This window comes from Mobula hypostoma, chromosome 13 (assembly GCF_963921235.1).
Source record: "Mobula hypostoma chromosome 13, sMobHyp1.1, whole genome shotgun sequence".
Classification (NCBI taxonomy): domain Eukaryota; kingdom Metazoa; phylum Chordata; class Chondrichthyes; order Myliobatiformes; family Myliobatidae; genus Mobula; species Mobula hypostoma.
This window is the reverse complement of record NC_086109.1, coordinates 78,756,445-78,770,973: the sequence shown is the minus strand read 5'-3', so window position 1 is coordinate 78,770,973 and position 14,529 is coordinate 78,756,445. Positions and strand designations below refer to the sequence as shown.

General features: G+C 39.0%; 1 protein-coding gene across 16 annotated transcripts in view; it reads right to left on the bottom strand.

Annotated features, from left to right (window-relative positions):
• sema6dl (sema domain, transmembrane domain (TM), and cytoplasmic domain, (semaphorin) 6D, like) overlaps window positions 1-14,529 on the bottom strand; it is a 357,548-nt gene that overhangs the window by 141,536 nt on the left and 201,483 nt on the right. For 8 of the 16 annotated variants that reach the window (XM_063066000.1, XM_063066002.1, XM_063065998.1 and 5 more), the window contains one exon: window positions 915-1,024. The exons of 7 other annotated variants lie outside the window; for them this stretch is intronic. In XM_063066000.1, the coding sequence (XP_062922070.1) occupies window positions 915-990 (76 nt within the window). In that variant the 5' untranslated portion in view covers window positions 991-1,024. The remainder of the gene's footprint in view (window positions 1-914; window positions 1,025-14,529) is intronic. One more of the 16 variants, XM_063066005.1, reaches the window with a different exon arrangement.

Below are 14,529 nucleotides of genomic sequence, written 5' to 3'. Positions count from 1 at the left end.
ACATTGGTTGTTTGTCAGTCTTTATGTATAGTTTTTCATTAAATGTGTTGTTTTCCTGTATTTTGCTGTAAATACCTACAAGAAAATGAATTCGAGGTTTGTATATAGTAATATGTATGTACTTTGATAATAAATTTGCTTTGACTTTGATTTATAAATACTGGATATATTTCTTAACCACGGAGTTTCTTTCAAAAGGAATTAATTTCCACATTTTTCCTTATTTTTGTTAAACAACAACTTCTCACTCAATGTCAGCAAAACCAGACCTGATTATTAAATACAGGAGGAGGGAACTGGAGGTTCATGGGCCTGTCCTCATCAGGGTAGCAGAGATGGAGAGGGTCACTAACCTTAAATTCCTCAGCATTATCATTTCAGAGGATCTGACCTGAGTCCAGCATGTAACTGCCATTACAAAGAAGGCATTGCAGTGCCTCTACTTCCTTAGAGGTTTGAAAAGATTCGGCATGTTGTCTAAAACTTTGACCAACTTCAGTAGAGACACGGTAGAGAGTATACTGACTAGTTGCATCACAACGTGGTATGGAAACACCAGGGTTGTTGAATGAAAAGATATACAAAAAGTAGTGCTTACAGCCCAGTCCTTCACAGGTAAAGCTCTCTTACATCTACAAGGAGCATTGCTGCAGGAAACCAGCATCCATCATCAAGGATCTCCACCATCCAAACAATGCTCTGCTGCCATCAGGAAGGAAGTTTAGGAGCCTCAGGTCCTACACCATCAGGTTCAGGAACAATTATTACCCCTCAACCATCAGGCACTTGAACTAGAGGGGATGACTTCACTCACTCAACAATGAACTGGGTTCAAAACCTATGGATTCACTTTCAAAGATTCTACGACTCACGTTCTCAACGTTATTTATCTATTTATTTATTTATTTACTCACTCACTTCTTCTATTTGTAGTTTGTTGTCTTTTGCACATTGGTTGATTATTTGTCTTCGTTGTGCATGGTTTGTCATTGATTCTATTTTGTTTTGTAGTTACTGTGAATGCCTGCAAGAAAATCAATCTCAGGGTAGTATATGATGACATATATGTAGTTTGAAAATAAATTTACTTTGAAGTTTGAAGTTTAAATGGGAAAATTCTTTTGAGATGTGAGACCAAAGCCAAAATACTTTAGATATCAGAAATATCAAAAGCTTGGGGAATGCTTCAGATGGAAACACTTCTGACAGAAATTCAAAGAGCTGAACCAAATTCTTTCTTTCTTCACAGATGTTGCCTGACCTACTGAGTGTTCTTAGCTCTCTCCTTTTCTATATGTTTGACTCCCTACAATAGCAGAGGCTTCCTCATTTTCACCTTGTTCCCTGGCATTTATGGTCTATTATATACTGTTTCTGCATCTATAATCTCTCTTTAACCTCTAATTTTATTTTTTAAATAAGTTTTTAGTCTTCAAAATTGTTGAAATTTGTTTTCGTTGCATGTCTTACTCTGACCAATACACCACAGCAAGTTCCTAATACCTGTAAAATGTGTATGGCAAATAATGTTGATCCTTGATATAATGTTACTTCAGGGTTTTGAGGCACATAGTCATGTACATTTTCAAGGATTCCTTCCCTAATTAAAACAGCCTTTACCCGTCCTTCAGATTTAAAGAATGGAGATTTGGAATTATCCGTTGATTCTTTTGCTAACTTCATTAATTTATGCTATTTCAGTGCAAAGAACAAAGCATTTTGAAGTATTTGTCAATTCAAGAAGATCTCGATGAATGGAAGCCCCAGATTTTCTTTGATTTGGTTGTATACGGGGGAAAAAAAAGTCTTTAAACTGAATGGTACTTTCAGTCCAATTTCAATTGATAAAGCTGAAATCATAGAATACAGCGGTTTGCCACATATGTTAATACCAGAAAACAATTAATCATTTCTATGATTATAATGTATGCTTGGTCACTTCTGGGGTGCAGTAATATTGTCTGAGCATTGTCAGACTTGGTTGTTTTGTCACATTTTCCTCAAATCTCCGAGCCAGACTGAAGCAGAGCATTAGTGGGTGCATTATCACTGACCCCAAATTGCACTCAGCTGTCAAATGGGTTTGTTTGACATTAGATGTTGTACAGCCATGACAATTGGCTGTTTCTAATAATATACTGCTCCCAATAATAAATCCCATATTGTCACTCAACTGTGGAGTGCAGAAAACTATGAACTGCTTTCATACTGTACATGATAATTAACAATAGATTCTTCAGTGGACTTTTAAAGCAACACTTTTAAAGCCTTGAGGGCCCGTCGGACACCAGTGATGTACTTTAGTAATGAAAGACCCACTGTTGTCAGATCTGACCGATGGACAATAAGCTTTCAGTTCTATTAGGGATTAATCAGGTTGCAAATCTAATGACAAAACTGTTATTTCTTTTAAGATCTAAGTACTGTCTAGTCAGAATGCATATTTGAGTGAAAAAGACCCAACAAATTAAGAAACTCATATCTTAACAATCCATAATCAGTTTATAATCTAAGTTATAGTAAACCAGAATAAGACTGTGAGTATTAGAGCAGCCCTCATTTGGGAATGTAACAAACTTTGATTTTACCATTTGAAAGCATGATGCTTATTTTCACTGTTACATTCATATTCAAAGATTGGGAAGAACTGGTGAAAAATAATTGCTATAATTAAAAGGCATTATAATCAAGTTATCGCCTTTCAAAGTGATTTAATTTCCTGACATTAAATCCTGAAGAAGGGTCTCAGTCCAAAACGCTGACTGTTTATTCATTTGCATTGACGCTGCCTGACCTGGTGAGTTCCTCCAGCGCTTTATGTGTGTTGCTCTGGATTTCCAGCATCCGCAAGCTTCCTCGTGATTGTGATTTAATTTCAATTTCTAATTTTCCTAACAACAACATAGAACAGGTTTGATGCATTGAACTGGTTTTCTGATTGTGAAAATAAAACTTGTTTTATCTAATAGCTTATCAAAACAATACTTGCGTCTGTCCTGCTGAGCAAACTGCAAATAAGTACATGTTTCATACCAGCTGTTATTTTCATTGGACAGAGCAGCACAATGTACAAAATGAATCAAGTTTTAAAGCATAGAGTTGTCACTTTGGCTAATATAGCATTGATTTCTCACCTAATGGTTAATTTATCCAATTGGCTAAAAAATCATTTGGTATTAATGAAATAAAACACAGACAATTAAGTTAAAACTGGATTATACTTGAACAGATAGATGCCAAAACATATATTATAGAAATGAAATCGTTGTAGCTCCATGTGCCTACAGAAAATAATTATTTTGAAATAAAAGCCATTCTCCAACGTTTTAACTCTTTAACAACTTGCACATCCTAATTTCATTCACTCCAATATTGAATTAGAATTTATTATTTATTTAGACCTTACATCCTTCCAGAACAATGTGAGGGAGTAAAAATCTTTGTGTTATGACTCTGTTGCAATATACAGACATGTGAATTTAAAAGTCTAATGGTTTGTAGAAAGAAGCTGTCCCATAGCCTGTTGGGTCCTGGCTTTAATGCTGTGGTAGCATTTGCCAGATGGAAGCAGCTGAAACAGTTTAGGTACAAATGTTTGGAATTGTCTTCCTAAATCTCTACCACCACCAATTCTTGAAGTCTCCCTAAAACTCTTCAATTTGGTGAAACATTTGGTTACATGTCCCAAAATTTCTGTAGCTGGCAGCGAGTCAAACTCTTGCCTAAATGCACTCCGTTGAAATGTCTTGGAGTGTTTTAAGACATTGAAAGGCCCCATAAAAACTAAAGTGATCGTTTGAACTAAGCCATGTTAATGTTGGGAATATGCCTATTGGCCAATATGGGGATCACAAGCTTTCAGCTGCTATATATTTGTCATATAACAAATACCTAGTTCTTTGGTGTCATTAATAGTGAATGAATTTGTCTAACAAAGCCATAACAAAATGGTGGTTTCTACTGAATTTTTCAGGGTTTGCTGCCAATATGAGAGAGGCTTAGTGCACCTATCATTCAACAATGGGTTTTGATGAGGAAGAGAGAGACCAGAAGTTACAAATAACTGCAAACTGACCAGCCAGCTCTCTGTCAATAGCCCTCCAAATAGAGGAACTCCCCTCACTTGGACCCATTGTTCACCATGGTGCCAGGTGAAGTCTTCAGCAACTTTCACCTTCACCAAATTGCAAGGTTCATGAGGGGAGGTGAAAATGTCCTACTGGTGGAACACACCACACGTTGTTCAGTTTCAGAACATTCTGAACTACTGTCAGTCAGTAGCATCAACTCATGGAAAGTGGTAGTTTGAGTAGGTCACCGGTTATGTCAAAGGAAGAGTATGACAGTCCTGGAAACACACTCAAACGACACATGAGAAATTTGTGTAATGATTGCAGTGTTGATATGGTTATGTCTTGTGCTATAACATCCATTGGCAAAGACTCACAAGGTGTAATTTTAGAGTTCCTTGGCACCTGCTGAATCCAAGTGGTAACAATTGAATTCATGTCCATTGATCCATAAAGGCTGGTGTTTGTGAGGTGTTTATGGCTGACAACCATTGCTGGGAGTCAGCATGTGTTGTATTAACTGAAGAGGTACAGAAGAGAAGTAGGTAAGTGATCAGATCCAGTGGCCATGGTTCTTTTCGCTGTCCACATTTATACCCAGTCTCAGAGCAATGAACAGCCTGCAGGAGAAACTCGGTAGGTCAAGCAGCATTTCCCGCCATACCCTCCCACAGATGCTGCTTGACCCACTGAGTTCTTCCAGCAGATTCTTTGTTGCCCGAGATTCCAGCATCTGTAGTTTCTTGTGTCTCCGTACTTAATTCTTGGTGTTTGCATCATCCAATGCATTTGGTGTATAAGCATTGCTGAGTTTGGAAAGGTAGGTATCAAATTAGCACTGATGCCACCCCTCCTCTGTATAATTCAGTTTGTGCACCTATTGTACATAATCTGTAATTTGGTGGGCATGACTAAAGAGGAATTGAAATTAAAAATGCATACAAATTGAGCCCATAGCATGTGGAAAAAAGATATGACAGTCAATGTCTTGATCAGCATCTACCTTATAACTGAGCTTGCGTTGGAGAGCAGGAATGGAGGAGGAAGTGGATGAATCTCATTCTTATCTCTGTGGGATTCAGGGAGAATTTAATTCATGCAGCAGTATAATAGATGAAGAAACCATCTGGTTCTGAGGTGTGCAAAAGATACATAACCAGTGAAATTGGATCACAGTGTTCAAAAACGTTCCATCTGTATATCATTTCCTTGCGGTATTAGCAGTGCATTGCAGCAGACCAGAAAATAGCTATTTTGTATGGAATGCTGTTGGGTGCAATAGTTCCATGGGAAGCTAACTTCTATGGGACACAGTGGCATGCAATCTGAAGTTGGTTTTTAGGCCACATGAGTATAGAATCACCAAATGTTTTCAGACAGTCAGTAATGAAGACAAATTGACACACGCTTTGCTTGGTACATACATAAGAATAAATCACTTGTACATTTATTAAAATAAAAGATGATTTGAGAGCAGATTACAGTACTCTCTGTACATGCCAATAAAATATACTTACAAACTGTGGAGACAGAACTTTGTTGTTACAACTTGATTTTTGTGTGTGTGTGTGTTTTATTTTATCTCTTCCAGGAACTGTGGATATTAGTGGCTTTTTCCAGTTTGTTGATCCCCATGCACACAGCAGCTTATGGTGAAAGCACACTGCACGATTTTAGGTATGAAAGAAAGAATAACAGACTGACCTTTTCCAAAGATATCAAATTCTTCATCCTGTAGCTTACATGACTAAATAATTGAAACGGCTAAGTGATAGAAATAATGAACTTCCAATTATTTTATTTAGAGTCACAGCACAGCAACAGACTTTCCGGTCTATGAGACGGGCCGCCCCATTACACCCATGTGACCAATTAACATACTGAGCCATGCGTCTTTGGAATGTGGGAGGAATATGGAGCACCTGGAGGAAACCCACACAGTCACGGGGAAAACGTACAAACACCTTCTAGAGCGTGACAGGAATTGAACCCAAGCTGCTGATGGTATAAGAGTGTTACAATAACTGCTAAACTACCATGCCGCCCCAAAACATAATTCCTCTGTCTGAAGTTCTTAGCCAGAGCTACAGTATAATAAAAACAGTGCATTTTATTTGTCCTTAAATAATAACGGTACGCCACCATACAAGTGAAGGAAGAACAGACTCATATATTCTCTGATTACATCTTCAGAATATCCCCAAAGACTTTGCTGGTAACTTAAAGCTTGCAGATCTGTTTTGTACACTCTACAATTGACAAGCGAGGTTTATTGTCATTTAACTACATAACATGTATATAACGTACATACTGTGGAAACAAGGCAACATTTCTTCGAACCAGGATATAAAACACATAGCACACATAACACACGATAACTTATGAAGGTAAGGATAAAATCTACAGATGAATCACACATAAATAACAAACTAAAGTGCATTAATATTAAATATTGTAAGGTATGGAACAGATTAACCAGTGACACTTCAAATACATAGCGGCCGGGAGTTCAGAAGCCCAATGGCCTAGGGGAAGCAACTATTTCTCATCCTCACTGTTCTTGCTTTTATGCATCATAGTCTCCTGGCTGATGGTAGAAAATCAAAGAGGATGAATGGGATCCTTAATAATATCAAGGGCCCTATGTATGCAGTGCTCCTGATAAATGTCCCCAGTGGATGGTAGGGAGACCTCTATGACCCTCTCAGCTGTTCTCATAGTCCTTTGTAAGGACTTCTGGTCCGATGCTCGACTGCTCCCATACCAGACGGAGATGCAACATTAGGATGCTCTCAACGGTGCTCCTGTAAAGATGGGGGGGGGGGGGCGGGGTGGCAGCCTTGCTTGTCTCAATCTCCTTAGAAGTAGAGGTGCTGCTGTGCCTTCTTGTTCAGGGAGGTCATTGCATTGGCTAGTACCCAAAATACCAATAACTAGTTAATTTCTCAAGGGGTGTTGTTTGATGAATGAATAATAGAAAAGTGAATTTCCTGTTTCTTTTAGCAAATGAGGCATGGGATCTTTTATGCTCACCTGAGTAGCACCATACCCCTCCAAAAAAACAGCATGTCTGGCATTTTAGCACTAAAGGTCAGCTTAGATTGTGGTCCAGAGTTTGCAGCCGCCAGCTCATATCCCTGGACTGCAGAAGAGTGGCTGCACATACCTCTCCAGTTCTGACAATCTGTTTCACTGAAGCAGGATAGGGAGCACAGCTACTATTAGACAGCAGATATAGTAGTACCAACCAGGGATGAATTTCCAGGCAGCAATTTCTGAGAACTGAACATGATAAATGTGAAAATCTTCCAGTGCTGACAGTAATTCCTGCTCCTCTGCTGGCTGCTCTGACACAGACTTCGCAGATGCAATCCACATAGAATCACCAATCAGTCAACCCTCAGAATTACATTTAATATTTCTTAGTTTTAAAATGATATATTTTTTTAATTTTCAAGTTTATAATATTTCACTATTCATCATACTCCTATGCTCCAATTCTTGTTTTTAGTAAAGTGTTAAAAGGTTAAATAAAATTAGCATCTTTTTCCAAAGTTCAAAGTAAATTTTATTGTGAGAGTACATATATGTCACCACATACAACCCTGAGATTCATTTTCCTGTGGGCATACTTGAAAATCTACAGAAGTGTAACTATAACAGGTTCAATGGAAGATCAACAGGAGTACACAAGGCAGGAAACTGTGCAAAAACAAATAAATAAATAGCAGTAAATACGGCTAGTAAACACTTGAAGATTCCTCCATCCAATCTGTTTGATGAATTCACTGATGCTAGGTGCAACAAATCCCCATCACTGGAAGTGCCAATTCTAATGCACATCAAAAATAAAGGGAAAATCTATGTTGCAGGTTAATTTAGTCGTAGAAAGGTGTTTATATGAGGTCAACAGTAAGAACTGCTCCTTCTCCCATTTCTGGACCAATGCTCATGCTAGGACATGGTGGCTTTCTGATTCAGGAATGAGCTGAGGGCCGATATGTCTTCAATCACTATGACCTTTTTACTACGACCACAGTCTAGAAATGCCAGCTGGTGGAGTAGTGGCATCAGTACTGGACTTCAAGATGAGTGACCCCAGGTTCGATTCCAGTCGGCTCTTTGCACACTTTCCATTCTTGCTGGGTTGAGCACTGAGAGAGCAACTCGGATGCATAAAAAACAGACAAAATGCTAAAAAAACAGCAAAGTTGCTGCCTGATGCGCCGCAAGGTATGGAGAGAAATAACTAACAGGCAATGTGCTGGTTATTTAGAAAGCCAATATTTTACACTCAGCTTTGGTCTTTTCTTCAGTACTTAAGGGGAAGTATTGGTTTGTTTAAGATCAAATATTTAATATGAAAGAGCTGTCTACAGGTAAATGACAAATCACTGCAAACAATATGTTGTAAAATTACAATCAATACAATGTAAACAATGAAAGAAAAGTAGGCACACAGATTATTTAAATAGTAAGCTCTAAAAAGTTTTGTGGTTTTAACTGGTTAACACTTCAATGGTACCAGGATTAAATAAATTGGTTTGGAAGTGGTCTGTTGAATCCAGCCTTAAACCAATTCGCATGCCACCTGGAAATATTATTTCTTAGAAACCTGTGAAATCCCATCCACAGCAAGAAAATTGTGTTTGGAATGGCATCTGTTTATAGTTCACCTTCAGTTTGCCGTTTGTAAACTTCAATGTATCATGAGTGTAATCTCGCCATCCTGAACCATACAATATACTACAGCTCAGAATCTAACGTGGGCACCTCCGATTACGATCTAATCAATTTTACAGAATGGAGGATTTCTAAGAATTCTGTGTGGTATCTGCACAGATTTGCAGAGCATTTTGAGAACTAGGCTGCTAATTTGGCTGCAACCTGCTTCACTCAGATGGTGGTAGAGTCATCACTGACTTCAGATTAAAAATGAATGCAGAGTTAAGCAGTTCAATGCAGACCTCAACTGAGGACCTGAGAATTCTTCAGGGGTCACTTATACTTGTCACCAATATCAATGTGTTGCTCATGGAGCAGGAGGAATGGTCTCCAAACGTACAAAAAAATTGTAATGAGATACAGTAATTTGAGTATCAAAGGAAACAGCAATCTTATTCAATCAAACTAAATGACAGCTTGAGCGCTGTCATTAAATGTAAGGTAAGAGATTTTACTCTGTAAATCTTAATCCCTGTTTTTCTGATGTTCACCAGCAACTTTGACATGTGTTGCATAAACCATGAAGCTAATTATACACTATCCCAAAATGAACTTTGGGAGTTCCTATTGCATTTCATATTGAAGCAAACATTGTCTAACACTCCAAAACTAAACAAGCACAGTACATTCTTAAGAAACACTTATGTAGAAATTATTTCCATTAGCCAATTTAATAGATAATTTGGAGCACCAAGAAGTTAATGTTGCGAAAAGATTGGTTATGACTTATGGCAGCGGTTCACAATGTCAGCCACAGATCCAAAAGGCCAGAAACCAATTTCCATTGCGCAGCCAGTCACAATTTTGATTCTTGTACAATACCTGAGCAAAAGTCTTAGGTATATGTGAGAAGTATTCAGCCCCCTTGGAAGTTTTCATGTTTTATTGTTTTGCAATATTGAATCACAGTGGATTTAATTTGGCTTTTTTTGACACTGATCAACAGAAAAAGACTCTTTTGTGTCTAGGTGAAAACAGATCTCTACAAAGTGATCTAAATTAATTATAAATACAAAACAAAAATAATTGATTGCATAAGAATTCACCGCCTTTAATATGACACACCAAATCATTACTGGTGTAGCCAATTGGTTTTAGAAGTCACATAATTAGTTAAATAGAGATCACTGCGTGCAGTCAAGGTGTTGAACTGATTATAGTTAAAATACACCTGTATCTAGAAGGTCCAATTGCTGGCAAGTCAGTATCCGGGCATAAACTATGCCATGAAGACAAAAGAACACTCCAAGCAACTCTGCGAAAAGGTTATAGAAAAGCATAAGTCAAGAGGATACAAGTAAACTTCCAAGTCACTGAATATCCCTTGAGTATAGTTAAGTCACTCAGCAAGAAATGGAAAGAATATGGCACAGCTGTAAATCTACCTAGAGCAGGCCGTCCTCAAAAATTGAGTGCCCATGCAAGGAGGGGACTAGTGAGGGAGGCCACCAAGAGACTTATGACAACTCGAGAGGAGTTACGAGCTTCAGTGGCTGAGATGGGAGAGACTGCGCATAGTATAATTGCTGCTCAGGTAATTCACCAATCACAGCTTTGTGGGAGAGTGGCAAAGAGAAAGCCACTGTTGAAAAACACTCACATGAAATCTCGGCTAGAGTTTGCCAGAAGGCGTGTGGGAGACTCTGAAGTCAGCTAGAAGAAGGTTCTATGGTCTGATTAATTCAAAACTGAACATTTTAGACATCAGACTAAATGCTATGTTTGGCATAAGCCAAACACCACAGATCGTCAAAAACGCACCATCCCTACCATGAAGCATGGTGGTGGCTGAATCATACTGTGAGGATGCTTCACTGCAGCAGGTCCTGGAAGGCTTGTGAAGATAGAGGGTAAAATGAATGCAGCAAAATACATGGAAATCCTGGAGGAAAACCTGATATAGTCTGCAAAAGAACTGCGACTTCACAGAAGGTTTGTTTTCCAGCAAGACAATGGCTCCAAACATAAAGCCAAAGCTACACAGGAATGGCTTAAAAGCAACAAAGTTAATGTCCTGGAGTGGTCAACTCAGAGTCCAGACCTCAATCCAATTGAGAACTTGTGGCTGGACCTGAAAAGGGCTGTTCACTCACAACCCCATGCAATCTGACAGAGCTTGAGCAGATTTGTAAAGAAGGGGGAAAATTGCAGTGTCCAGATGTACAAAGCTGACAGAGCCCTGTCCACACAGACAAAAGGCTGTAATTGCTGCCAAAGGAGCATCTACTAAATAACTTGAAGGGGGTGAATAATTAAGCAATCAATTATTTTGTAATAAATTTAGACCAATTTGTAGAAATTTGTTTTCACTTTGACATGGAAGTCTTTTCTGTTGATCAATATCAAAAAAGCCAAATTAAATCCACTGTGGTTCAACATTGTAAAACAATAAAATGTGAATACTTTTTATAGGCACTGTATATAGCTAGGCTTTTGCATAGTCCTGTATTTCTCAATGTAGACCGGAGAGCAAGTTTTAAAATCTTATGGGAGGAAAGGACGTTGGGAATGGCCAGGGTGGAATGCCGCGGGATGGGTGTCGGAGAAGGAGTGCCAGGGGCATTGTTGGCTTGTGTGCAGACACACTTCACCCTGAGACACGAGGCAAGGTTATCTGATTCCAATCAATCGGTTTATTGATCATTACGGAAACTCTCTTTGGTGTTTCCTGCTTTGCCACCTCCCTTTCCCTTTTCCCAACCATGATTCCCCTCTCCCTGCCCATTTCCCTCTCTCAGTCCTCAACAGAGATCCAGATCAGAATCAGGTTTATCATCATTCACATGTGTCATGATTGTATTATTATTGCAGCTGTACAGTGCAATATATATTACTCTAGTACTGTGCAAATGTCTTAGACATCCTAGCTATATACACGTGCCTAAGATTTTTGCATCGTATTGTAGCATTTACTACTCCTGTGAATGTATTTCTGTTTTATGCCCAAGTTCTCTTTTCACTACATTCTAATGTTTAACTTGTTACCGGTATTGCTACGATGATTGCAGCTATCTCAAATAATAGCAAATGACTTACAGGAAGTCTTTTCTGAAATCAGGCAGTTTCACATAGGAGGAAATTACACTTTGCTTGAGTGCAAACTCCTTGGGATAAAAATTTGGAGGTGAGAACCAATTCTTAAGACTTGCTGAACCAGCATTCACATTTTGCTGATTGAAAATAACTGGCAAGTTGTTGCTAATCATTAAAAGGCGCACTGACAACAGGTGGCTGAGGAATAGCATCTTTTATAGCTGCAAGGCCATGGAAATTGCTCAGTCTTCAGCACCTTCTCCATGATGAGAACAGACTGTGAAAACATGATTGCTCAACACACTGCTTAAAAATCAAACCAAAACTGCATCCTTCTGTGTAGGTATGGATACAGAACAGTACAGCACAGGAACCGGTCCTTTGGTCCCCAATCTTTTGCCAAACAAATCAAATTAGTAATTATACACTTAACTAAACTAATTAGGCTTGCAGAAAGCTGCAGTATTAACACACAATAAAACACAGAACATTACAGCACAGGATAGGCCCTTTGACCCACAATGATGTGCCAACTTTTTAACCTACTCTAAGAACAATCTAAACCTCCCTCCCACATAACCCCCCCATTTTACTATCATGCAAATGCCTATCTAAAGAGTTTTATTTAATTGTACCTAATGTATCAGCCTTTACCACCACCCCTGGCAGCACCCACCACTCTCTGTGTAAAAGTCGTACCTCTAACATTTCCACCCACCCATACGTTTCTCCAATCACCTTAAAATTATGCCTCCTCGTATTAGTCAATTCTGTTCTGGTTAAAAACTCTCTGGCTATCCATTCAATCTATGGTCCTCTCAAGTTACCTCTGAACCTTTTCATTCTTTCAATTGCTAACTTTTTTTTTAAGTCTTTTGTTTACTTATCAAAATTTTGGTTCCACTACTGTTTTTGTTTCCTTCATCAACTGTTGATTCTCTTGCTTTACTTTTTCTCTCTTGCCTTTCGATCTTCATACCTCATGTGGGAGAACAATTTCTCCTTCACTAACAGAAAGGCTTTCTTGTGGCTGTTGGTGAAATTCCACCCTCGCCAGAACATACTGGTGCAGTTCTACACTGCCATCGTAGGGAGCATCCCCACACCAGCCATTACTGTCTGGCTTGGCGCAGCATCCTCTCACAGTATGCAATTCAGAACTGTTAAGTCAACAGAAAAAGTCATGTGTGGCAGTCTACCTTCACTGCAGGACTTGTATGTTTCCAGGACCAAGAAATAGGCAAGAAAATCATTGTAGACACCACCCACCCTGCAAACTGCCTTTTTCAAAAGCTCCCTTTTGGAAAGCACTACATGGCTATTAAAACAAAAGCTTCACGCCACCATAAAAGTTTCTTCCCCCAGGCAATTAATCTGATCAATCATTCTCGTTAGGCACCCCCCCCCCAAACACCTCTATTACCTCAGTCCCTGTACTACAGTGTAAATACTTTAAACCGCTTTTTTAATAATGCTGTTTACATTGTAAATAAATACTGGTAATTACTTACTTATGCACATTTTATTCTATACCCAACTTTAAACTCTAAGTTATTTGTATATAATTCTTTAGAATTGTTGAATGTTGTTGTTTTACGTTGCATGTTGTGCCAACACATCACAGCAAATTCCTAATACATGTAAATATATATGGAGAATAAAGCTTATCCTTGTTCCTTCCTGCATTTTACTGCTTTGCTACTTGTCTCTGCCAACTATATTGCTGTGGGTGAGCACTGGTTTACCTGCTGGTTGTATTCTTCAATGGTGCAATAAAGCAGAGAAATAGGTCCTTCAGCACAGCGAGTCTGTGCTGACTATCAGGACCCATTTACACTAATCCTACACTAATGCCTTCAAAGTTCAAAGTAAATTTGCTATCAAAGTACACCTATATCACCATGTACAATCCTGAGTTTCGCTCTCTTGTGAGCATACACAGTAAATCCAGGAAACACAATAGAAACATTGAAAGACTGCACCAACAGGATGTATAAACAACCAATGTGCAAAATACAACAAACTGTGCAAAGACAAAAGAAAATAATAAATAATTAAGAAATAAACAATAAATATCAATAACCCGAAGAGTTCTTGAATGTGAATCCATCGGTTGCTGAAACAGTAGAGTGATAGGGTAAGTGAAGTTATCCCCTCTGTCTGGTTCAAGAGCCTGATGGTTGAGAGGTAATAACTGTTTCTCAACCTGGTGGCGTGGGGCCTGAGGCACTTGCAACATCTTCCTGATGGCCCAGTGAGAAGAGTAGGGCATGGCCTGTGTGGTGGGGATCCTTGATGATGGATGCTGCATTCCTGCGACGGCTCCCTCTGCAGATGTGCTCAATGGTGGGGAGGGACTGGGCTGTATCTATTAGTTTTTGTACGACTTTCCCTTCAAGGGCATTGGTGTTTCCATAAAAGGCCGTGATGCAGCCAGTCAATATACTCTCTACCACACATGTATAGAAATATGTCAAAGTTTTACATGTCATGCTGATGCTGAATCTTTCTAAGAAAGTAGATGTGATGCCATGCTGAGCACAGGACAGATCCTCTGAAATGGTAACACTGAGTAGTTCAAAGTTGCTGACTTTCTCCACCTCTGATCCCCTGATGAGGACTGGCTCATGGACCTCTGGTTTCCTCCTCCTGACCAGCTCCTTGGTCTTGCAGACATTGCGTGAGAGGTTGTTGGGTGTGG